The sequence below is a fragment of the Watersipora subatra genome, chromosome 3 (genome assembly GCF_963576615.1).
Source record: "Watersipora subatra chromosome 3, tzWatSuba1.1, whole genome shotgun sequence".
NCBI lineage: Eukaryota > Metazoa > Bryozoa > Gymnolaemata > Cheilostomatida > Watersiporidae > Watersipora > Watersipora subatra.
The window spans coordinates 50,456,777-50,482,980 of NC_088710.1; the positions used below are offsets into that span (position 1 = coordinate 50,456,777).

Below are 26,204 nucleotides of genomic sequence, written 5' to 3' on the forward strand. Positions count from 1 at the left end.
AACAACGATCGAGTTTTGCCAATTTTAATCTAAAAACGTCCTGGCAATAACATCACCTCAAACACAAACTAATCTCAAGTGATAAAAAAGTCTCTATACATTTTGATAAAAAAGTTTTAAACTTTACATTAAAAGCAATTAATTTGTAACAAGTCATTTATGCTTTTGACTTATATTATAGTTTGTATATGTACATGTATCTACTAATAAATAAATAAATACATGGACTTGTGACAGTGCTCTGATAACTTGAACGCTATGATAACTCGAACACTTTCGCTCGGTCCCGTGAAGTTCGAGTTATCCATGTTTGACTGTATATAGGTAATTGCTGCAGTTTGTTAGGCAAACCAAAAATGCCGGTGGGTAAAACAAATTGAAAATTTTTTCATACATCCATGTATTGTAGTGCGGATAAATGGCAACAAAAACCATCCTTATTACATATACAGTAATTGTCTGTTATGCCTGCATGTCAATGCCAACAATGACAGTTTTTGTACAAATGTATCCAAACTGGTTCTGCCAGTCGCAGTATTCAAGAACTTATCTTTTGTGTGAATTGTAAATGTTGACTAACGCAATTCAGTTTTGATGTTTCGTTTACACTGAAATAGCTTTATTGAGCATCATTTGTTGTTAGAAAAAAATTTAACAATCTATAGCTCTATGATGAGACTTAATAAAGTACATGCATGATATGTTTATAGGATGGCACAGCCGAAGTTCTCTCCTATTTGTTTGTAGGAGTTGGTTTATGTAAACAACGAAGCTCAAAATGAAGGGCACATGGCTTGTCTGGGGGCGGTCAAAGAGAAACTAGTGATTGTTCCAAACATAGAGAATCTCTTGAAAACATGACCTTGTTTCCTCAGCAATACTAGGATGAAGGAAGGCTTGGAGAGAGGTTCCCATCACATCGGTTCATAGGATAAATGTACCAACAGTGATACCTGACAGCTAGTCAGGGCAATTACTACAATGGTTGCGTAACTGGCACGTTATAGATTTAGTTCTCGCCTATTTATGAAGGCCAAGGCAAGAATGTTTTTTTTTTTAGATAGACCTGTACTTAGTTTTTCATGTGAAATTAAATAGTAATATAACATCATGCTGCTTTTTGTTGTCAATATATTAGCTACCTGAGACTTTGGAAATATCAAAATAAGTTTTCTGATCTTGTAAATGCATTCATGAAGTAACTATTCAAAGTTGTTGAGCAGTCTTTGGTGGTGTCAGCTTGGAATAAGGATATTTTGCAACCTCGTGCCTGTTACAAAGAGTCGTTAGTTGCCACTATGTCTCATTATTATTCAGACATAAGGTTATAACGATTTAACTTTGATAAAAACATTTTTGCAACAAATGCAATTAATTTATACTGTTTGCAACATTCTTGTAGCCAGTTTGCTCGAAAACAAGAAGTTTTATATTTCAATAGTACGTAGGCCTAATACAAAACTTTTAAAGTTGAATTAGTTTGAGTTAAATTGAAAAAAAAGATTACTTAAAAATACTGCAGTAGTTTTTTTGCATTTAGTAGTAAAAGTGTTGAATCTACAGATTATAAATTCTACTAAGTTTGACAGCAATCTATTTTCCAAATTCGTACAATACCGATGCCATTTTTGTAAAGGTTGTTTGGGAATACAGGACGAGTATAACTGGAGTGGCTCAGAACCTGGTCACTTGACGGGGAATTTTCTGTTTTTGTCACATGTCTTGCACATGCCTAGTTGCATTTAATCATGATTAATATCAGACACTGGCCACAATGCTATATTCTATCACAGCAATATTGCAATAACCCACTACTAACAACCCAATACTGTTAAGAAATATAAGATATTATGCAAAAATGTGCATACATGGTTGCAGAATCTTGCATAAGATTATTGTACACAGAGAGGTATTTGGAAAATATATAGAAAAAGAGAGAAATGTATAAGAAAATATAAATCTCGAAAAAATTGGTAAGATTTGGCATGAGATATTAGACAAAAACAGAAAAGTCCCCCGTCACGTGGCCAGGTTCTGAGCCGCTCCAGTTATACTCGTCCGGGAATACAAATACAACCACGAAGTTTTTATCAAGTCGTAACACTTGAGACCAACTAAAACATCAATTATAATCTTAAAATATGGAGTGGCACCAATGTTGTATAAATTAACGAGAGCAAATCTTTTCCAATAAATTGGGTGTGGTTTTATTTGTTAACGTGTTAACAGTCAACTAAAACCGTCTCCGCAGCTTTTTTATTATAACTGAGTTGTGCACTCATCCATAGATCCACTCCCAGTTTTTAAAAATGAGATCTATAAAAGTTTAACGTCCGGACTCCGGATCGGGAGTAAGAGATCGGAGCGTGACGTCTAAATCTATTAACGTTTAGTTATAGTCTAACAGCGAATAGTGACTGAAAATATATAAATGACATGTATTCACCACCGACGAAGCGCATTTTGGCAAACACGAAAATCTTCAGTTTTTATCAATTGTAGTTATACTGGTCATGTAAATTATTCAATATGTGGTATGCTCATTGATCGAAGAATTCCACAATTACGCTTACTGAAGATTCACTAGACAAGCTTACCCAACAAAGGAGTATTATTTGATCAAAAAGTATCTTTGGTCAAGTGCTTTTACGCAGAACTTTGTGGGGAAGGTTGCAACTTTTATTTTATTTCAAGGTGAAGTATTGCTGAGTAAGATGTACATAGTACAGTAGTTGTGTGATCGGGTAAAGAGCTGTTAAGATTCTTAACATTTTAGCGCGTCTTTGTTTTCGACACTTGAACATTTTCTACCGAAGTTTTATGGTTTGTCTTTTATTCTCGTTGAATTTGGTACTTCGCTTTTGACTTTTTAACACTTTCACTCACAAGATATCATAACGCTAATTATTGTGATTATTTGCTTATACCCTCAAACTAGAAATTTCATAAAATCTGCATACGAATTCGTTGGTATATCAACTGGATGCATTTTACGACCAAATAATGATAAGTTACACGAATTTGTTACTCTAAAATTATGATTTGAGTCTGTTGAGCGTAAATTAGCACGATTTTCATTGAAAGCTAACTTTTTGCTTATTATTTCATGTTTTAGTACAGACGGCCATGTCCCAATACAATCATCATGGCGTGAAGCCAACAGCATTGGAAGAAGTATGGGAAGATTTAAGATTAGGCATGGAAGACGTTTATCAGCATCAAGGAATGTCTAAATCAAGATATATTAGTCTATATACGTATCCTTTTAGCGCACTTGGTAAAGTTCATTCTGGGTAGAGAAGGTATATATAAAATATTCTTGTGTATGAAAGGTATGAAATCTAACTTGTGTCACCGCATATGCTGCTAATTTAGCTGATCAATTTATTTTATAAATACATGTATTTTCACAATATTAAATGCGTGTTTTAGCCAAATTAGCCTACATTAACATTTGCCTTAGTGATTAAGGTTGGAGCCCTGATAGTGCATTAAATTATTTCGTAAGGACCTTGAGAAACATTTGGGTTTGAAGTTTCAGCATCACTGTAGTGTATATATATGCTACTGTAGATATATGTATATATCTGATGGTCTGTTTGCCAATATTTTTTGGAAATCACAGCTTTAAAATGCTTCATAGCTCAATAAAGTGTGTGTGTGTATATATACGCTTTATATATATACACACGAAATATTTAATACTCAAGTGTACATCTAGTTTCATTAACTGATTATTTCACTTGAAGTTGTTTGTATCTCCAAATGTAACAATATGACATTTTTCACCTGGGTCTTGAAAACTAACTAGATTGAAAGGCACACTTGTGGCTTAGGTTGTTCTTTCAGATCCATAGTTTGCGAGTAAGACCCATCATAAATATTCGTTTTTACAAAATAACTGCCAATTGTCTATCTAGCAGCTAATCACTATTTGTGTTTAAAGAGTCTATTATTTGGAACACTAAGCCAATGAAATTCTCTTTTACATCTTATCCTGTTTTCCACTTTTATTCAACATAAAATGAGTTCTATATGTCTATTGTCATGGTGTTACTTACTCTAATCTCTTTGTTTGCCGATAAGGTCCGAGCTCTCTGATAGCAATTACAGTTTATTTCCCTGCTACGACTATCTACCAGACATGTATACAACTATTGCACGAGTGGGCAGTCAACAGACAATAAGAGTGCCAAGACTAGTCGTGGAAAAAGCAAACCTGCCGTAGGCGGAGCTCAGTTTGTGGGACTTGAGTTGTACAAACGGTTGAAGGAATTCCTAAAAAACTATTTATTATCTTTACGTGCGGTAAGTTCAGCATTTTCCCTCCGAATCTACTAATGGTTTTGTAAAGTCTTGATCGTAATATTTTGTCACAAATTTTGAAACTGGCTTCATTGATGAGAAAACCTCTCAACATTAAAGGTTGACTTGCAACAAAATTTACATTACAGTTATTTGGTATCAAAATATTCACCATGTAATACTCTGCTGTGTTGTAGGTGCAAAATATGTGGAAATGTGATTACAAGCTCTTAAAAGCTAAAAACGAAAAGCCGCCATAGATTGGAATCAGTTTATTTCTCTGACGTTGTCATTACGTTTGGTTATTGTTTTGTCATGTGATGTTCTCACGTGAATTGAAAGGCCAATAAAAGGCTCAATATAAAACTTATCGTAGCACTAGTTTATGACGAACACTTCAGGTTTTACCGAAGACCCCATATCAAATATAGATGCTCGCTACTTTACAGTTTTGTTTTGACTTGGTCTAATCGTCTAGTCGTAATCTAATCATGTGATGTAATACTTCGCAAATAATTTCTGCAGCACTTTTTGATTATCACAGGTGACCAACAGGCTCGTCACGATTATGAGACAATGATATGTACTCCTTCGAGCTAAGGTTAAAAAATTAAACAAATTTTTACGGTAGGTTTTGAGATATCCGTGCTGAAAGTGACAGCATTACAATGACGATAAAATAGATGCGTAAGTGCAATAGACGTCGTTTTATTGAATGCGTGAAGTATATTTGTGAAAATATTCCGACGAATGAGGTTGCGTGAAGGTGTAAACAGAAGCCGTCTTGTACAGCTACGTCCTATTTGAGCCGTTTTGGAAAGAGATTCTAATCTATGGTGGTTTTGTGACGGCGGCAATTAACTGTTCGTTTTTGAGCTTTTAGAAGCTTGTAATCACATTCCCACATATTTTGCACCTACAACACAACACAGCAGAATAAGACATAGTGAATCTTTTGGTACCAAATAACTGTAATGTAAATTTTGTTGCAAGTCAACCTTTAAGCTTACATTACAAATGTCTGATCACATTGACCTTAAAACTGTTACTTGAATTGGCAATTCCATTTTTAAAGCCATAACAACTTGATTTTCAAAGACAGGTTCACACCCGGCGATTCGTAAAGCCCAATTGTTACAATACAATTAAATGTAGCATGCGATTTGCTTATTTACGCGAGCCATTTTTACTCATCACATTAACGGATAGTGTTTAGTATAATACAAAACCCCTATGATGTTACAAAATATACACTTGATATTGGTTCGATCAAACTATTCATTATAGTCATCTCTTGGAATAGATCATTGTTAAGCATCGATATGATATGCTATTAATTTTTGATTATGGGGGCTTCTTCCATATGGCTTACAATTGATTATTGTGAATTCAGTTCGAGTGAATATTGATTTACTGCTTTATTGCATGTATTAAAACTCACATGCTTCACTGTGTGTGCCTAAATGATTTTACTGCATAAATTATGGTTTTCTTTTTCACACTTTAAAATATTAGGTTTTTCTTATGTAGTGTTGATATTTTCATATTGCTTGACATGCAGGTATTTGTTAAAGCATTTTGGTACAAATAATTCAAACTGACAGCTTATCAATAAAAATTAGTAGGAACGTTAAAATGGCTAGATGCGGGCTGTCAAAAGTATTAGACTACTAGAATCCGAACTTACAAGTCCAATGGCTATAATTTCTACTGGTCCACTTGTTTTTAAAAGACACGAAGCAAACCCATTCCTTCAAGGTGGTATTGCTCAAACCTTATAAGTTAGCACGGTCACTCACCAGTCTTTAAACACTGTGCTGACTCCGGCAGCTTAGGTGGCTTGGTATCTGGTGATCTGAGTGAGTCATATACAAAGATGGCATGCTAATGGAAATATTAGTTATTCTTAACTGCTGTGCAGCTTGAGGCTTGTATGGTTTTACGTTACTAACTGTTCATCACTTGAAAAGTTTGAAGTTATGCATGGCAGCAGAGTATAATTTAATAGAGTTATGCTATTATAGCTATAGACTATGATGGTGTATAAAGTAGAGTTACGCTACTATAGCTATAGACCATGCTGGAGTATAAAATAGAATTATGCTATTATAGCTATAGACCATGATGGAATATGAAATAGAGGTATGTTATTATAGCTATAGACCATGAAGGAGTATAAAATAGAATTATGCTATTATAGCTATAGACCATGATGGAATATGAAATAGAGGTATGTTATTATAGCTATAGACCAAGCTGGAGTATAAAATAGAATTATGCTATTATAGCTATAGACCATGATGGAATATGAAATAGAGGTATGTTATTATAGCTATAGACCAAGCTGGAGTATAAAATAGAGTTACTATATTATTATAGCTATAGACCATGCTGAAGTATAAAATAGAATTATGCTATTATAGCTATAGACCATGATGGAATATGAAATAGAGTTATGTTATTATAGCTATAGACCATGAAGGAGTATAAAATAGAGTTATGGTATTATAGCTATAGACCATGATGGAATGAAGATAAACTCGTCTTCTTTTTGTAATTGGGCATGAGCTGGTGTTGCTGAATTTGTTAGTAAATAACTTATAATTTAAATAAGTTTCTTTGTTCTGTAGCAGTTTTTTTCATTTTTCTGCTACCTCCCATATTCACATAAATTCATCACATGTAATGAGTATTAAAAATACATTACACATATTTAAGTGTGTATTTTATCTTACTATTTTAGTATTAATCAACATGACATCTCAAATAGTACACAGAAACCTCTCTTCCAAGTCTAATAAGAGCTGAATCCCAGTGATATTTTTTAGTATTTCATGCATAACGATTTGTATTGAATAGGCATATTTTTTGCATATTGTAGAAAGGCAATGATCTCTTCGGTGAAGATGTGTTGAAATTTTATGCCCAACACTGGGACGATTATCAGTTTTCCAGCAAAGTTCTTAATGGATTCTGCGCATATTTGAATAGACATTGGGTAAAGCGTGAGTGTGATGAAGGAAGAAAAGGCATCTACGAAGTTTACTCAGTAAGTCATACATACAGTGTTATCTTCAACTACTCGATAAGCTTTTTGGATTATTCACTAACAAACTACTCTGTGTCTTTCTAGCTCTCTCTCGTTACTTGGAGGGATGAACTCTTCCGTCCATTACACAACCAAGTGACAAACGCTGTGCTCAAACTCATCGAACAAGAGCGAAATGGAGACCAAATCAACACTTCTCTTGTCAGCGGAGTGATTAACTGCTATGGTTGGTTGACACACTGCTGTAGTAGAGCAGTACTCTTGTCATTCACAACGATTTGCACATATGTGCCTAGGCTATTAAAGCTGAAGGTCTTGATCAACCTTGACCTGTCTTGCAGTTGAGCTCGGCTTGAATGAAGATGAACCTATGTCTAAAAAGCTTTCACTGACCGTCTATAGAGAGTACTTTGAAAAACAGTTCCTTGAAGATACCGAGCAGTTCTACAACAGAGAAAGCGCAGAGTTTCTTAATCAAAACCCTGTCACAGAATATATGAAAAAGGTACATTGTGAAGTGCTGCTAAACGTTTGTGGACATAGGCGACAGTGTGGCAGTTGTGCAGCGCTGCTAGATGTTTGTGGACCTAGGCGACAGTGTGGCAGTTGTGCAGCTGCTAGATGTTTGTGGACCTAGGCGACAGTGTGGCAGTTGTGCAGCTGCTAGATGTTTGTGGACATAGGTAACAGTGTGGCAGTTGTGCAGCTGCTAGATGTTTGTGGACCTAGGTAGCAGTGTGGCAGTTGTGCAGCTGCTAGATGTTTGTGGACCTGGGTAGCCATGTGGCAGTTGTGCAGCTGCTAAACGTTTGTGGACATAGGCGACAGTGTGGCAGTTGTGCAGCTGCTAGATGTTTGTGGACCTAGGTAACAGTGTGGCAGTTGTGCAGCTGCTAGATGTTTGTGGACATAGGTAACAGTGTGGCAGTTGTGCAGCTGCTAGATGTTTGTGGACATAGGTAACAATGTGGCAGTTGTGCAGCTGCTAGATGTTTGTGGCAGTTTGTGAAGTCATGATTTACTTAAATTTTGTTGTAACTTCATTTAAAGGTTGTTTGAGTCATTACTTGTCACGATAAATTGTTGCACAGTGGCTCAAATGCAGCAGATCTTTTCAAGGACAGTGAGAAAGTATTTTTGCGAAAAAAATAACTAACATGTATCTTTAAAGGTTTAAGGGTCAAAAAATATTGATAATAATATTTTATTTGTTTTTAATAACTGGTCACTTCATGTAGTGCAGCTTCAAATAGATAACCTTTTGCCAGTCCAATGTACATACCGTAAAACCTTTAATTGAACACCATGGCCCTCTATTTTTCAAATCCTTTTAAAGTGGTGGTCAGTTAGAGGTGGTGTTCAAATAGAGGCTGTTGGTGTAGTTTTCAAATGGCTCATCAGAATTTTAGGCAAATAAATTTAGCCCTTATATGGGCGAAGCGAATGTCGCTTATTTTTTTGCTCTTTTTCTGATGGGGTGATATTAAACCTTTTGGTTGCAATAAATCTGCTAACTTACCTCCAACTTGTCAAAGATCTCTTAATAAATATGCATCGAGCAACTGAGAAATGTCTCTACCAGTTGATATATATTGCTTGCAATTGACGTGCGATGATATTATAGCCTTTTCCTTGCTTTGCAATTTGTCGGCATTTTCAGTTTTTATTTCATTCTCAATCTGAAGACAATTTTTATTTTATGTCTATATTTACTGTTGCATAAAAGCTCATTGCACTTTTTGATATATTTGCTACAGTTTGCAGCCAAAACTAACTTTCTATGTGCAATAGAAGAGGAGTTTTGAGCATCGTTCCATTGTAAGTCGTGTAAAGATAGCCAAAAGGATGCTATTAAATAACATGCTATAAATCTGCATAATTATAAGTTATATAAAAATAATCTATCAAATGATACAAATATATGTTCATGAACAAGTGACATAAACAAACCATACTTATATTACATGCAGAAACAAAAATTAACGTTTTAAACAAAAATATTTTTATAGTTTGCTCGGATAGCTGCATTCTGATTGTTGCTTTTGATGGAACGAACATTTTCTGGTTCTCCATTACCTTCAACAATGTCACCTAGCCTCAACTCTTCTTCTGCACTACTGAACTAGTTCATATTAGCGTTCAAACATTTTTTGGCAGAGTAAGTCTTTTACGCGCTGCATTTAGCCTAAATGCAACGCGTAAAAGTTTGCTTGCTAAGCGTAACCTTTGGCCCAAAACTTGCAAACTGTTTTTATATGCATGTTCTTTGACCGCGTTGAACAAGGAACTACTATTAGCCTGAGACAGTAATTGATTATTTCTATGTTGTTTTCAAAAAAATCGAAAAGTTTTGGAGTTTGACAACGAGAGAATTGATCGTTATTAATATAAACGCTTCATTATTAATACGATTTTGTAGACACTTTTCTACCGATCACTTGATATTATGGGTTCTTAAAGATCAAAGTCAAAAATAGTCAAAGTGGCGTTCAAATAGAGGGTGGCGCCTTATTTTTCAACCCTGTTCTCGTAGTGGCGGTCAAATAGAGGTGGCATTCAAATAGAAGTTTTACGATATTTCACGTTGACAGCATGTGTAACGTAACATTGTTCTAATTTATCTGTTAAAACAATGTAGTTGAAACAAGTTAAATCCTATGTGCTGGTGAGGTTTATGGTCAGTGTGAATGACGAGGTAGAACTTCACCATGCTGTATTACTAGGCAGAGGCTAGACTCAATGAAGAGCAGTTTAGAGTGCAGAAGTATCTTCACGAATTCAGCCAAGAGAATCTGTCCAAGGTGTGTGAGAAGGTGCTGATTGCCAAGCATCTCGAAGAGTTCTATGCTGAGTTTCAAAGTCTCTTGAATGATGAAAAAGAGGAAGGTAGGTCTGCTTACATTCATGTTTGTTATTAAATATGAATTCAATTAGTCATGATGCATGTTTATAAAAATTAACTGTTTTGCGTGAAAAACATCGGTAGTCAGGAAGTCGTACCTATAAAAACATCTACTAATCTTGCATAATCTTTCTATAATCTGATGAGACTTCATGGGAGCCAGACTGAGGTTCTGCAATGATAGTATGCAGAATGTTAGGAAAACAATATTCCAATGGTTTTTTGTTCTAGCAGGCTTTGGCGAGTGCTTATTTGTATCCAGAAAAAATTATTAGTATTATTCGCACGTTTGTGCAGATCTAATGAGGATGTACACTCTGGTCTCTCGGGTACCTGACGGTTTGAAAGAGCTGCGTGAGCTCCTCGAGCAGCATATTTGTTCTCAGGGTTTGGCAGCCATAGAGAAATGTGGCGAGAGTGCTTTAAACGTAAGTTTGTACAAGTATTCGTTACTAAAGGAAATGTTTAAGAATGCAGCATACATTTGATGTTACTATGTTTGAGGTTTTGCGTTAGCACTCTTTTAATATCCAAAAATAGTTGTTTGTTAATTTTAATATGTTGCATTTTGAACGCGGTTGCAGTAGATAAAGTAGTAAGGTTGTTTGGCTCTACATACACGTATGTTAGCTAATTTTATTCAAGCCCTCTCTCACTAGAAGAATTCAATTTTTTGCAAATCACAGTTTCAGGTCAAACTGCTCATTCCTGTATATGGTGTCAAATCGAGTTAATTCTGATATTTTTAAATGAAGTCCAAACTATTTAACATTTTTTGAACCCTGTGTCAAATCACTTGTAGAAATACTTGACACGCTGTTTTAGGATCCAAAAGTGTATGTGCGAACAATTCTCAGTGTGCACAAGAAGTACAATGTTCTTGTTATCACAGCCTTTAGAAGTGATGCAGGATTTGTCGCAGCGCTAGATAAGGTAAGACACTTCGTAGCAATTCTGCTTTGCATGTCTATTACATGTCAAATTTGGACAGATTCATGCTGTGGCCGATAAACACTGTCTAGTTTGAATGAACTGTGAATCACAAATCTTTCACTTTTTATCTTAACATTTGGTACTTTAGTTTATCACTTTTAAAAAGTGTTTTTTTACTATATAAGAGTAGATGAACATTAAGCATTCTCAGAAGTTAAGGGACACAGTGAAGGGACATGCTGTTTTATTGCTTTTGTATATTTTACTAATTTTTGTCTTTGAAAAGGGAATCATCACTAAAACCAATAAATAATAATTATCTAAATTGTCGTCATCCGTTTAGAATTGCTTGTATGCGCTTTTATGGTTGTTGTTTATCTACCTGTTGGCAAAACCATTCTAAGGCAACAGAACACCATAGTTCTAACCATGGGCTTTCATCTGACTTTTAAAACCTTGTTATAGTGATGACCTGTCTGTCTGACTTGGACATTTCAGTTAAATGTAGGATGTTTAGTTTGAACGCATTGTTTGTCTTCTAATCAATCATAGATGGCTTTCCATTTCCTTTTATTGATTATTAATCATTGGTTTGTGTACATTTAAACTACGAAAGCTAAACAAAATAATACAAGTTTCTGTGGATAAATTAATGCCGTTGCGTTACAGGCTTGTGGAAAGTTTATCAATCATAACCTAGTCACTCAGCTAGCCAAATCTTCAACCAAATCACCTGAGCTTCTCGCTAGATATTGTGATACCCTTCTCAAGAAGAGCTCTAAAAATCCTGAAGAAGCTGAGCTGGAAGAGACTCTCAACATGGTGGTGAGTACCGAGTCTCTATTGATGGATGAAGGTAATCAGACAGAAAGCTGTGATGTAATGGTTTAGCATTGAAGACAATCGGAGAAATGGTGCATCGCTACAAAAAATTTAATATGTTTCAGTGTGATAAACCATTGCCTCTCAACTAAACATGCACTGCAAATTCAATTTTAATATTTCATGGCATGGTAAATTTATTGCCTGTTGAAAATTTGGTCTTTAACTTTACAATGACCACTGCTGCTTTCATAGCGATTGCAACACTGGCAAACCAATGAAAGGTCTTTGAATATCTTGTTTATTGCAAATTCAATTTTAATATTTCATGGCATGGTAACGCCAGGCTACCCAACTACTACTACCCAACTATGCCAAACTACCCAACTATCGAACCTCTAGGGTTCGATCGAACCCCTAGGTTAAAAACCACTGTACTAATCGCTATAGCTGGACAGACCGAACGACAGACCACAAGAAATGAGAATTATAAATATAGATATAATGTATATATATTTGTATATATATACATGTATGTATATATAAATACAACTAGGGTTGTACTGTATTATAAGCTAATACAGTAACCTAATACTAACTAGAGTAGCAGCCTGATGATTGTCAAGACGGGTCATGAATTTGACAGTAGCTGCAAAGATAAGTGCAACTATTTTTTATAACTAGTACATATATATATTTAAATTATTTTAAATATATGCATATGTATATGTACCATATTTATATATATGGTACATATCTATATATGTACCATAAATATATATATATTTATATGTATGTATATGTATTTATTGCTTGTTTAAAATTTTGTTTTTCTGAACTTTACAATGACCACTGCTGCTTTCAAAGTGATCTCTACACTGACAAACCAATGAAAGGTCTTTGATTGTCTTCTCTCTTATCTTGTTCTCTTTGTAGATGGTTGTATTTAAATACATAGAAGACAAAGATGTTTTTCAAAAGTTCTACAGCAAGATGTTAGGAAAACGTTTAGTACAGCATATGTCGGCTAGTGATGATGCTGAGGCTAGCATGATCTCTAAGTTGAAGGTAACATGCTTATAATCACTATTATATTAGCTCCATATCCCTTGTCTTTTGGAGTTGTCTATCAATTCTGCTTTTAGGTCAAACAACTCCTAATGCTCCAAAGTGTTGGATTGTTAGATTTGCGAAATTGTATTTTTAATAATAAAACTGCTGTAATAGCTAGATAGCTTAGATTTTTGTTAAAGGCACGCAATTAATAGTTCATGGAAATTTATATATCTGTATAAATATGGAAGTAGTACATGATAGCTGTAATCTAATATGATTAACCTTGAGAATAAATAACTACTCTTTCAAGATGGGGATGGATGTTTCTTTTTTTTCTCTGGTTGGCTTTTGGCTCAGTAAAAAAAGAGGAGAAATCAATCCCTCATCATCTTGAGCTGCTAGTCATTTGACGTCAAAGGGTTGATTGACAATATCATACAATTTAGTAGTTGACAGATTAGTGTAACCATCACATCACATGTTCCAGTGTTTATTGCTTTAACTGTTTTATTGATTCTCAAACAACATATAGCTTTTTAGACATAGTAGAAACTTTACTAGTTCTGTGTGCCTGTTGTGCTGTAGCAAGCCTGTGGTTTTGAGTACACGTCGAAGCTACAGCGGATGTTTCAAGACATTGGAGTGAGTAAGGATCTCAATGAGAAATTCAAAGAACATCTCAGGAATTCACCCACGCAAGAATCCTCGTCCAGTATTGACTTCAGTATTCAGGTTGAGTCTGATAAGGCATTTTTTAACAGTTATACTCTGAACATTAGATAATGTTTTAAATGAAAGTATAACTTTGAAATTGATCTGTGAATTCTATATATTTCATTCTATGAATTCTATTCTTGGTGGAATTTCTATACATGATAGTAAAAGTTTTGTACAAGCACTAACTGTTGCAACCAGATGATGGAAATCAAAGTTGTTAAAGCATCATAGCGAGTGAATTATAGAGTGCTCATGCTATATAGCAATATATAGTACTGTGCTATATAGCAAGCTTGTTGTGCATCTTAAATAAAATTATTAAACTCTCATCTCGAAAATATGAAGGCAAATGGCGAAATTGTAACCAATTGCGTGACCAAGTGTAACCAATTGCACCTGTTGTTTCATTGTTTGTTCTCTGTGCTAATCCTGCCAGCTTATGTCCTCATTATGCCAGTTTTGTCAGGAATAATTCTAGACTCACTTGTGCTGAGAGAGAGAGAGAGGGAGATAGGAGAGAGGAGATGAGGGGAGAGAGGAGGGAGGAAAGAGGGAGGAAGGGAGAGAGGAGAGGAGAGAGGGAGATGGGGGAGAGGGAGGGAGATGGGAAGAGGGGAGATTGGAGAGAGAGAGAGAGAGATAGGAGAAAGGAGAGAGGCGAGAGAGAATAGTTCGCTATTAAAAGGATTTCAGACTGTCGAGTAAACCAACACTGATTGACGTTGCTTCCTCATATGTGTTGAATTACTTTGTAGACTATTGAGTAAGGATTTATTTTTTAAATGTCTGCTGTTGTGTTGCAGGTGCTAACCAATGGCTCATGGCCTTTTCAGCAGTCGCTGACCTTCACCTTACCCTTAGAGCTTGAGAAATGCCATCAACGCTTCACGCAATTCTATGGTCAAAGACACAATGGTAGGAAACTCAACTGGCTGTTGAACCTATCCAAAGGGGAGCTAATAACCAATTGCTTCAAAAACCGATACACTCTTCAGGTAGATAATGCCCTACATTTTAATCAATAGGATCAAAGATGAGTGGATGTAGCCGCTCAGTGTTAAAGGAGTGAAGGGTTTTCAGGCATCTCTGTCTCCTTGTTGTGTCTCGCAGTTACCGTAAAACCTCTAATTGAATGCCATGGCGCCCTATTTTTTAACCCTTTTTCTCTAGTGGTGGTTCAAATGGATCGTCAGAATTTTGGGAAGATGAATTTAGTCCTTTTTCGGGCGCGACTAATGTCGCTTGTATTTTGCCCTCTTTTTCCAGTAGAGCGATGTTAAACTTTTTGTATGCAATAAATCTGCTAACTTACCTCCAACTTGTCAAAGATCTCTTAATAAATGCAATCTCTTAAATATGCATCGAGCAACCGAGAAATATCTCTACCAGTTGATATCTATTGCTTACAATTGACCTGCGATGATATTATAGCCTTTTCCTTGCTTTGCAATTTGTTAAAGCTTTCAATTTTTTATTTTACTCCAAACTTGAAGGCATATTTTTATTTTATATCTATATTTAACAATGTTGAATAAAATATCATTGCATTCATCAATATGTTTGCTACAGTTTGCAGCCAAAACTAGCTTTCTATGTGCAATAGAAGAGGAGTTATGAGCGTCGATCCATTGTAAACCATGTTAAGATAACCGCAAGGATGCTATTAAATAATATGCTATAAATCTGCAAATTGATAAGTTATATAATGATAATCTGTCAAATGCTACAAATATATATTCATGAACAAATGATATAAAGGAACCATACTTATATTGTATGTAGAAACCAAAGTTAACATTTTTAAAACAAAAATATTTCCATCGTTTGCTCGGATAGCTGCATCCTGATTGTTGCTTTCGATGGAACGAACATTTTCTGGTTGTTCAGTACCTTCCACGATGTCTTCTAACCTCCAATCTCCTTCTGCACTGCTGAACTAGTTCATCACAGTTATATCTATGGCTTTCTGGTGTTCATCATAGTTATATCTATGGCTTTCTTGTGTTCATCATAGTTATATCTATGGCTTTCTGGTGTTCATCACAGTTACGTCTATGGCTTTCTGGTTCACACCATAGTTACGTCTATGGCCTTCTGGTTTTCATCATGGTTACATCCATGGCTTTCTTGTGTTCATCATAGTAATATCTATGGCTTTCATCATGGTTACATCCATGGCTTTCTTGTGTTCATCATAGTTATATCTATGGCCTTCTGTTCATCACAGTTTTCTATGATGAAGAAAAAAGAAAACTCTTTATATTTCACACGCATAATTTTTTTGACGATTCTCTGTTGTTCATTTTCTATTATCATTCTTTATTTAAGTTTTCGCCCTTTTGCGATCTATTATTTAGTCAGCTTCATGTTTCGTTTGCATAATTAATTCTTGTTGTTTATCGCACTATATAGCTATACTATGTTTTGCTTGTATAGATATCTATACATAGCAGTGTAGAAACATGGATATCTTTCAAAGACAATTCATAATTAGGTCTATGTATTTATATTATACCACATTCTAAAACTTATGAATGTATTTGAGCAGGCATCAACGCTGCAGATGGCCATACTTCTCATGTACAACTCTGCAGACCAGTATACCATACAACAGCTCATGGAGACTCTTGACATCAAGCAAGACATGCTTATACAGGTTGGTTCCATCACCTACATGCCTCATGTCTAATGATTCCTGGTATCATACTTGCTGCCATATACAGCAGATGCTATCATAACGTAAACCTCTTTTGAGGTAAAATCCACTTGACATAAACAATTTATGTAAAGTTTTTTCATCGTATTACGTAAGAATTTTCATATAACGTAAAGTGGCAAGCGGTTGCAAGTTGTCTATTCTGATTTGAATAACGAGAGTTCCATCGTGTTCTCTCTCTCTTGCTGCACTTGGGTGAGAAAACTGTGTTTTTAGGGTTATTTCTATTATATATACTAGTACTCTGGCAGTCTAGTGTGCAGTGAGAGATTGTCAGGTGTGTGGATAAAGCACAAAAAAAATTATTCAGATATACCTAAAGGCAGTCGATTAGTGCAAGTATTAGAATGTTGGTCTCTCGAGCTGAATGTCACGATTTGGGGTCTCATTGAAAGATATCTTTCATCCTAACCCCTAACCCTGGCTTCAGACAGACACCGCTCTTCTTATAGTAATGTATTTTTATTTTGCTTTATTATAGACATTTACAATATTTTTTCATTGCAGCATAGACCATGTTGTTTATGACAAGGTGACCATGTTGTTTATGACAAGGTGACCGTGTTGTTTATGACAAGGTGAAAAAAATCTGTTTAGCTTGATATTGAAGGTGTGCGCTTCCCATAACTTAGTGTAAAATTGCTGTAGTCTTAGACCCTAAACCGAGTGAAAGTGATAAGAGAGAAGTTGTCGATACATACCAATAATACTGGAGTTACTGTACAGTCAGTAAATTAAAGTCATGTCTGGCTTGTTTTTTAAGAGCAAAACGAAATGAGTTTGGGAGAATTTTGGAACGGATTAGGCTATTTTTATGTATTGTATGCTTTGTATAACGTAAAATCCTTATAATTTAAATGTTTTCGGAATAGATTATCAACGTTGCAGGGAAATCAACTGTAGTTGTACGTAGGTGGAGCGGTTAGCAGCCTTCCCAATATCAGCTCATTCTCTGCAGCGCATAGACAAGATTTGACTCGAGTTGCAGCCGAGTCGTTGACGACGTGTCTGATCCTTTAAGAATTCCAATCATTTAATAGGCATTCTTTGCTACTAAATCACAAATGCATAGCTAGATCATAGCACCAGTGGTAAGAGCAGTAGAGCAGTGTCTCGAATGTGAAAGTGTCAGTAGTGAAAGCAGCATCTCAAATGTGAAAGTACCAATAGTGAGAGCAGTGTCTCGTACGTGAAAGTACCAGTAGTGAACGCCTTGTCTCGTATGTGAAAGTACCAGTAGTGAACGCCTTGTCTTGTACGTGAAAGTACCAGTAGTGAACGCAGTATCTCGTATCTGAAAGTACCAATAGTGAACGCAGTGTCTCGTATATGAAAGTACCAATAGTGAACGCAGTGTCTCGTATGTGAAAGTACCAGTAGTGAGAGCAGTGTCTGGCATGTGAAAGTGAATATGCTTGTGGTTCAATTAAGTGCCTCTACTGGTTTATCAATAAGTTTCAGCACATGTAATATCAGCAGTAGGAGCCTGTCACTACTGACAAATTATTAATTTGGTTTGTAGTTCTTACTATTATAATTAGATGTCTGTGCAAATTTCACCAAGCGACCTTTTGCATCTAAGGTAATAGTTAGGTCTTTTAGCATGTGTTGAGTCACTGCACGAGCATATACATTTGAGTATATACAGTTGAGCGTATACAGTTGAGTGTATACAGGTGAGCGTATACAGCTGAGCATATACATTTGAGCATATACATTAGAGCATATACAGTGTGAGCATACACTGAGAACAGACCTAAAGCTATTATATTATATTTTTACCCCTAGTACCATTTATGGCGTTTCACTTCTCGACACTAACCTATGTATAACCTCAATTCTGGTAACAGTCTATCTACTTTGATTCTCAAGGCACTGCAGTCAAACCTCTACACACAATGTTAATCTACTTCTATATTTGCTTCATATGTCGAAACTATCGCATGTCAGACCAAATATTCTTTTAGAAAAGCATTGTATTTTGTTTAATATGTTCTATACAGTAATCTGTGCATTAACAGTAATAGATATTTTAACCCTTTCGTGGGCAGTGCGACGTTTTTGTCGCTTTGCGATACGGCTGCTAATGGGCAGTGCGACGTTTTTGTCGTTTCGGTAACGTATTTTATTATTGCCGTTTCTGGTTAGCTAAGTGCCGTTTTTTGTTTACTTTTTTTACCAATAGCAAGCTACGATATAGTAGTTTCAGTTAGCCTCAAAAATTGACTTTAAGGTTGAAAAAAAACGATCGTTTTTAGCAGTGATTAATAAATAAACTTTCGAAAAAAATTAGAAAATTGTTCTAAATAATTTATCAACTTTTATTTTCCTTGCTTCGGTTTTAGCTTTTATTTACCGAATTTTTTGAGAGTTTGACTTTAGTTTACCGTCATGGCGACTTCTAAAAGAACCTCCCGAGATTATTTTCGTAAAGCAAGTACTAGTACCGAAATTACTAAGAGATTCAGAGATGACAGTGACTTTTTAGATTTAGTAGCAAGAGATGACAGTGAATCAGGTTTGAATTGTGATTGTAATGACTTTACATCTGGAAGTGACAGTGATGAAAAGCCTGGTAGCAGTAATGATGAGGATGTGAGTAGGAGTGATGCCAGTGCCTGGAAGAATATAACCAACATAAACAGAGATAAATCTCCTACAATTCAGCAGTTTATAGCAGTGACAGGCCCAGTATTTACTCCAGTAGATGCTCAACCAGTAGAGTATTTTGAAAAGTTTTTTGAGCCTGTCAATCCAGGAAGTACATTTTTGTGGTAGCTCTTTGTTACACGAATAAGTACATGGTGCAAAGACTGTGATGTGGGCCTTTGTAAAAGAGAATGCTTTCGAAAATATCATTCGTAAATAGACAATTATTATGAAAAGCATATATTTTATGTTATACATTTTTATTTGTTTATAATATATATATATGCCTATGGACATATACATGTATACATATGCACCTTTAAACATAGAGATATGCACATAATAACACACAGAAAAGTGTATGAACCTTTTGGAAAAAATTGATTTTTTGGAAAATTAATTCGCCCATGGGAGTCTGATTTAGTTTTGAAAATTCGCCCACGAAAGGGTTAAAAAGCTTTTAAGACTTGCATTGTATGAAACTATGTAGAAAACTACATGTACAAGACTAAATTGCACGTAAAAACTAAATTAACAATGTAATAATCAGCAGAAAAGTTTTTATTGCACTTTTTAACAACTAACGAGATGTAGATGGAAGTATAGGTTTAGCAATGCATAAGTTGGATGCTAGAGTGAATGATTAAAATACACCGCATAACTTATGTAATTGATGCCAGATATAGTTTAAATCAATTTACTTGATATATTATATTGTCTATTATCTTTACATATTTTTAATTTGAACCAGATTTTTTATTTACAAAACTGTGGTTTTGAAATTTTTATGCCAAGCCCAATATTCACCCAAATTTTATCTCGTATAATTGTAGGTAAAGATCATCGTAAGTCTAGGTTTGGCTGTAGATGCTTCAATATTTGCTTTGTTTTGGCATAATCTATGAGAAAGAAAAATAGGCATAAAGCGGAATAATATTATGCGTATTATTTTACTTGCATTTTGTGTCTGTTAATTTGCTTACCACTGGCATTCCCTTGTCATAAGATCAGTCGCAATTGTGGGTTAGGCCTCATCACAAATGGAAGGTGTACCAGCGACTATAAATTTAACTTATACAAGTATTTACAACATACAGGAAATTATTCACAATTATGGTGTGCCACATGATTTGATTTGAAGCGGAGGAAGTGCTTGTTAAGTGACATTACTTGCTGTATTTATGACAAGCATTCTACTGGTATCAGTTAGTACTGTATTTATAAAAGATAATATTAGATTGTACTATATTCAGTTAGTGCTGTATTTATAACAGACAATATTATATTCTACTATATTTGGTTATTACTGTATTTATAAGAGACAATATTACATAGAATTAGATATGCTCTTGGCAAGTTTTCTATAAAAAAAAGTCGACAGCTGATCTACAGTAAGATGTTGTAAGGAAGTTGTTCAACAAAAGGCCTCATACAACATGTGTCAGCTAGCAATTCTGTTGGGTTTATTGGAACTTAGCGGTTGATTGTGAGGCATGGGATGGTTCTGTTTGATTCTGTTAATCTCATACAGGTGGTGCAGATACTGCTGAAAAGCAAGCTTCTCGTCCGTGAGGATGGACTTGATGTTGAAGAACAGATACTTTCTACTACCTCTATGCAACTCTTCCACGGTTATAAAAAGTCTGTCATCGGTGATATTTTAACTACGTACATGTATAAATGGACTATAACTGGTATTGAGAGTTGTCTGCCCGGTCGGCCTGTGCACAAACTAGCTTGTTCGTCATGCACTATTTAGCCGCTAAAAATGCCAAAATTGGTTTAAAGAGACAAGACACTTTAACTGCTATCGTTAGAGGTTGCAATGTGTCGAATCTCAGATTTTATTGTTCAACTTGGGTGGCAAACCTTTATTAAAAAATTCCTGACACTAGAATTTTTTTTTTCAATTTTTGTAAATTTCATATGAGATGGTTGAACATTTATCCACTAAACAGGAAAACTCTACCTTGCTTGTGTTATTTTTGAATTTTTGATTTATTGGGAGTTATTTCTGTGAGTGGTATGACTCGTAATGGCTGGGTTAGTTGAGCTATTGCATAAGCTGGTTTTTGTAGTTTTCTTACTGCATTTTTGTGTAAACGAAATGCTGTCCTTGCAAGGGCACTGCTGTAGGCTATATAAAGCCAGCTCGTTACGGCTTTGAACGGTGATTAGTTTACCGCACATCATTCATGTTTGTACCGAGACGTGTCAGTTCTTACTGATTGAAATTAATGACCCTGACTGGAGGAGAGAATATGAAAAGACCACATATAATAGCCCAGACAATTCACTATGTATTACACAATATCTGTTGTACAGGTGTTGGCTAATGCTATGTTATATCCTTGACTTTCTCTTTTTCCTCATAGTAATGACTGACTGTGGAATCTAAAATAGCTATTAGTTTGTGAGTTTTTGAACCTTAAACTTGGCATTATGTAAGCTAGTAAAAGGCGATATAGTGGTTGTTATTTGCACTTTTTCGTACAAAACTTTGACCTTTGACCCCTTTTTTTCCTTCACACTGAAAAATTTGTACATGTTGGTTTATGGTTGTGTGGATAGCTTTACCATATGCTGAAAGATTTCTATGGAACAGATCCGGGATGGAATTAGTGTGACCGGTGGTCAAGAGAAATAATATTGCCAAACCACTGGAAACACGTGTATCTCAATCTAAAAACACCTGCATGACGACTGACATATTTTTATTTGATAATTCTCTCGAGGGCGTAAAGCTTATCACACTTTGTATTCTGAAGGAATGACTATCTGTATAATCTTGTCTGTTTAACTTTACATTTATTTCAGTAAGAAACTGCGTGTGAATATAAACGCTCCGATGAAGGCGGAGGCGCGATTGGAGCAGGAGGCAACGCACAAGCATATCGAGGATGACAGAAAACTTCTGATACAGGTTTGTTTTATTGTTATTTAATTGTTGGTTTAGACATTACCCTCACATATTCATAGAATTTTCTGGCATTGTTAAGAAATTATCGTCAGCTGCATTGGACGAGCGAATATTGTGAATAATTGCTTTGTAATACGATTAATACATGATTGATAGAAACGGTCCACCAAGGTGTATGCCAGAATCATGCAAAGAATTTTAGAAAGCAAGATTAGGCTGCAAAGCAAAAAGTTTACTTTGTTCTTACCAGCCACAGTAGGACAGGCTTGCTATTGAGCGGAAAAAACTGTTCCGCGGCAGTATGAAAACAGTTGGCAGTATGAAAGCAGTTGGCAACGACTGTCATTTTCTTTTAGCTTTGTTTTTATTCTAATCTTACAAGGGTTGTTTAAATAGCCGAGTCATTCATAGAGAAATAACTCTACTTTTTGCTGGAATGCGTCGTGGATTAAAACTAATGCTATATAGGACTGACTCTTTTTTTGTTATAAGTTTCATATTCGAATTACTTTTAGTCCATCAGATGTCTATGGTAAATATCGTATATTATAAGATCAATCATTCTATTATGGTAGTAGATCCGTATAAATATAGGATGTGTATCGGTCGCATGCCTTTTCATTTTGTCAGTTTATCACTTGTGACATTGTTGTCTCGTAGCATACGTTATTTTTCAGGCCGCTATCGTGCGCATAATGAAAATGAGAAAGAATTTAAAGCACCAACATCTGCTGGGAGAAGTTTTCAATCAACTCTCGGCTCGTTTCAACCCTAGAGTTCCAGTGATAAAGGTAGTTCATCACGCAGCTAACTTATGTCGACTTATAGTAATGAAACAGTTTAACATATCAACAAATTGCTCTCCATGCAATCATCTGGTCTCCAAAAATGTCCTTTCTACACAATACAGTCAATTTATACAAGCTATTTTGCCTCATATTGTCCAACGTACATGATTACACTTGTTCTTACAATCGGTGATATTTCTCGGCTTCTCACAAGGGGCTCATTAGGCTTTCCAATTTCTTTATTTCAGAAATGTATTGACATTCTGATTGAAAAGGAGTATCTTGAAAGAATAGAAGGCGAGAAAGACACTTACCGATACCTGGCCTGATGTCACCACTCCTTTTTAGGTAGGAGCTTCGCTTTCTTAGTTGCACAGTGTCATTAAAGGGAACTCTGATCCATACCGTAATTGAGTTTTTAGTGGTTTTACAGAAATGGTCGCATGGTATTACGTGACTCGTCTCAAATTGTATGAAAGTTGGTTTGTTGCTTTCACAGATATCTAAAATGTAATCTCGTGTTTTATTTATCTCAAATTTATTATGTTGTTATCAAGTAGCTTATATTTTTAACCATGTGCACTGCTATGCATGTTTGGCTTTTCCACACTACTATGCAGACATGCCAAATTCTAAACAAAAGGGTTAGATGATTATAGTGTTTAGTGTGTAAAATAACATTTCTGATGTTCACAACAAAGTTAAGTATTTATTTATGTTATTTTTTGTGTTGTTTTGTAGTAGCAGGTTATTCAGCCCTCTGGACAAGACAAGATTCGAAGATGGATCTCTATTGAAATAATCACTTAGGATGCATTTCATATTGAATCAATGCTTTTTGGCTCAATTGATGAGTTTGTCAGGCTAGCTTGCTTTGAAAGAAGGACACCTTTCTGCAGTGTTGCTTAGAAACCGATCTTCTCTGTGTTGGTCATATGAAAACTTATTCCTATATCAAATGCGGCGAAATATAGTCCAACCCATGAATGGTTCCTTAAATATCTACTGATGTTGACGCTAGTTTGTTGTCACTGCTATTGCAATTATTTTTCGTAGCACATAAATTTTACTTTATATTTTCAGATGATTAACAAAAGGTTCTTGTGAAAGTTTGTTTATCACTGTGTCAAGATCATACTACTTTCATGTTCATGTATATACAATATTATTTGTTGTCATGTATGAATTATAGTGATTGCAAACAAAGATGATGCATCAAAACTTCTGTTATTTATCAACCGCAATAATTAATGGTATCATTTGTGTATATATATCTACTCATTATTTTGACAGATATCAAACTGTCAGCAGCAATTTATATTACCTTACTCGTAAATTTTATGAGAACACGAAACCTAAAACGATTTCCCATGTTTGATACATGTGTAATGTTAGACATGCTCGCAAAACTGCTAATATTTCGGAGTTGTCGTACACTGGCCAATTAGTTCTGTCCAATCAGTTGTAGCAAATCGGTTATAGCCGTTCCTTCGTGAGTCGCGCCTACTGTCATAATCGCCTTTGATGTCTGGCTTTCAAACAAATTCGTGTCCCCGGACTAGACAGTGCTAGTGCACGTGATTGGAATATACGGTAAGCAGTAGGTTTCTGCGTGGGAGAACTGTTCGTCTGCATCAGCATGCCGAAAATCTCTTGAATAGCAAGGTATTTGTTGTTATTGACATTTTGTTTTATTAAATATTTTGTACATAGTTCACACTTTAGTTGATTATTTCATCTTAAATTTAATATTATTTGTAACTTGGACTAAGTAATATATTAAGTAAGGATTGTATCAACATATATACGAGTAGTCCTATACATATAAAATTATAGATCATTTCAAATCTCCAAGCACAATTAGGATAATGGTTTAATGTGACTGGTTAGGCAATTCTATTATAACTTGAGAAATGTCACCTACTGGCTTCTGGACAGGATAAAAAACTTTCACAGCAGAGCATATTTTATCTCCAGATTATTTGAAAAATTTTAATTCTGCTCTGCCCAAGTGAGCACTGAAAGTTTTGCTTCACTTTTAAATGGGCTAATTTATTAATTTCTAGAGCTTGTAGTTGATTCGTTGTAAGATGAGCAATGGGGAAAATGTTATAATCTATGAGTAATATATTTTACAGGCGAAAAGATATTGAAAGCTGTAAATTACACAATCAAATTAGCGTCGTGTATGTATTAGGTTAGTCTCGTGTGTCGTTATAGTATGTGTTGTATTCTTTAAACTTGAAAGTGAAGCAAAAATAGGGACGGCTATTATTACCAAAATAGTTCACACCAGTACAACCCATTGGTCATCAACATTTCAAACTATTCTCAAAATAAATAAGTATTGAACAATCATAGCAGAAGCAATCATGTTATCCCTGTTTCAAATCTAAAATATTTTAAACCATAAGATTTGGCAGCTCATATCTGATCTCCTTTTCTCAACAAAGTGAAGTGATAAAATCCCAGTTCTTAAAACAAAATTTCTTAAGGTCTTAGAATATATCCACATGTAGATTTAACCATCGGGTTCACTTATAAGTGTAATGATTTTTAGATAAACTACTAGCAGCCCTGATATATTTTGTGGTTATTTGACTATGCGTGCATGATTATCATCCAAAACTTGTCTTGAAGTGTCAGGCATATGCATCTCACGTATCACAGAACATTAACTACGCTGGTACAATTTGTTAATTGAATTAGCTTGAGGTCTAGTTTGGTGTGTTGCAAAAGCTTTCCATTACCATAACGAGTTTCTAGTGCCAGTAACGTTAGTCTCTGCAAAATTGGCTGCTCCCATTCATTAGCGATAATATATCGAATTGTAATACGACTCGAGAACAACTGGCATTATGAAGTATGTGTTCTATGTGATGTCAATGCGTATAGTAGTTTAGAATTAAAAATGGCTATAGCAATTCAATTATGGCCTTAATTCATACTATTATATTGAGTAAAAGAATAAATGTTTGTTTAAGCAACCAGGTTATGAAACACTCCGTGAAGCATTCACTTCACTTACCAGTTAGACTGGAACCTCACATAGCTCAGCTCACACATAGCCTCGCTCATTATTGCTATGTATAATTTTGTTTTCCGATAGTGAAACACTTTAAGCTAATATTTAATGGGAGACCGCACATCATATTTATGCACTTGATACTTTCTGGTTTTCCAGTGATGAGAATGCTTCTAGGACTTAGATTAAAAATGGTTATGTAATAAGGATTATGGCTGGCATTATTAGTGGCCTCAGTTAATCTATCCAGCTTGATGGAATATGACACTGCTTTCTACCACATTAATATGCATTTTGCAAAATCTGTATTTTAGGCCATCAT

At 35.2% G+C, this 26,204-nt stretch overlaps 2 protein-coding genes across 3 annotated transcripts in view; both read left to right on the top strand.

The window, feature by feature from the left end:
* The window catches only part of LOC137391256 (DNA-directed RNA polymerase III subunit RPC4-like), a 29,593-nt gene extending 28,416 nt beyond the window's left edge, over positions 1–1,177 (top strand). The window contains exon 9 of the mRNA XM_068077671.1: positions 748–1,177. Coding sequence (XP_067933772.1) covers positions 748–861 — 114 coding nt within the window. The 3' untranslated portion in view covers positions 862–1,177. The remainder of the gene's footprint in view (positions 1–747) is intronic.
* A 1,246-nt stretch (positions 1,178–2,423) lies between these two features.
* LOC137391718 (cullin-1-like) lies at positions 2,424–24,063 on the top strand. 2 transcript variants are annotated; one of them, XM_068078249.1, is made up of 19 exons: positions 2,424–2,694; positions 3,116–3,257; positions 4,143–4,308; positions 7,187–7,354; positions 7,439–7,580; positions 7,696–7,859; positions 10,078–10,240; positions 10,554–10,684; positions 11,082–11,189; positions 11,859–12,014; positions 12,948–13,079; positions 13,653–13,799; positions 14,588–14,779; positions 16,333–16,440; positions 20,681–20,790; positions 21,967–22,072; positions 22,747–22,860; positions 23,106–23,205; positions 23,599–24,063. In XM_068078249.1, the coding sequence occupies exons 2-18, from the start codon at positions 3,127–3,129 to the stop codon at positions 23,184–23,186; spliced, it is 2,319 nt and encodes a 772-aa protein (XP_067934350.1). In that variant the 5' UTR covers positions 2,424–2,694; positions 3,116–3,126; the 3' UTR covers positions 23,187–23,205; positions 23,599–24,063. The 2 variants fall into 2 exon arrangements, with proteins under 2 accessions (XP_067934350.1, XP_067934351.1); XM_068078250.1 differs by having other exon boundaries at positions 23,602–24,063.
* The last annotated feature ends 2,141 nt before the right edge of the window (positions 24,064–26,204 follow it).

What these genes read in the sequence shown, in the direction of transcription:
- LOC137391718 (XM_068078249.1), top strand. Translation starts at nt 3,127, where the DNA reads ATGTCCCAATACAATCATCATGGCGTGAAGCCAACAGCATTGGAAGAA. An exon ending in ACAGAAAACTTCTGATACAG is followed by an intron (nt 22,073 to 22,746) that starts GTTTGTTTTATT and finishes GTTATTTTTCAG; the next exon opens with GCCGCTATCGTGCGCATAAT. An exon ending in CTAGAGTTCCAGTGATAAAG is followed by an intron (nt 22,861 to 23,105) that starts GTAGTTCATCAC and finishes TCTTTATTTCAG; the next exon opens with AAATGTATTGACATTCTGAT.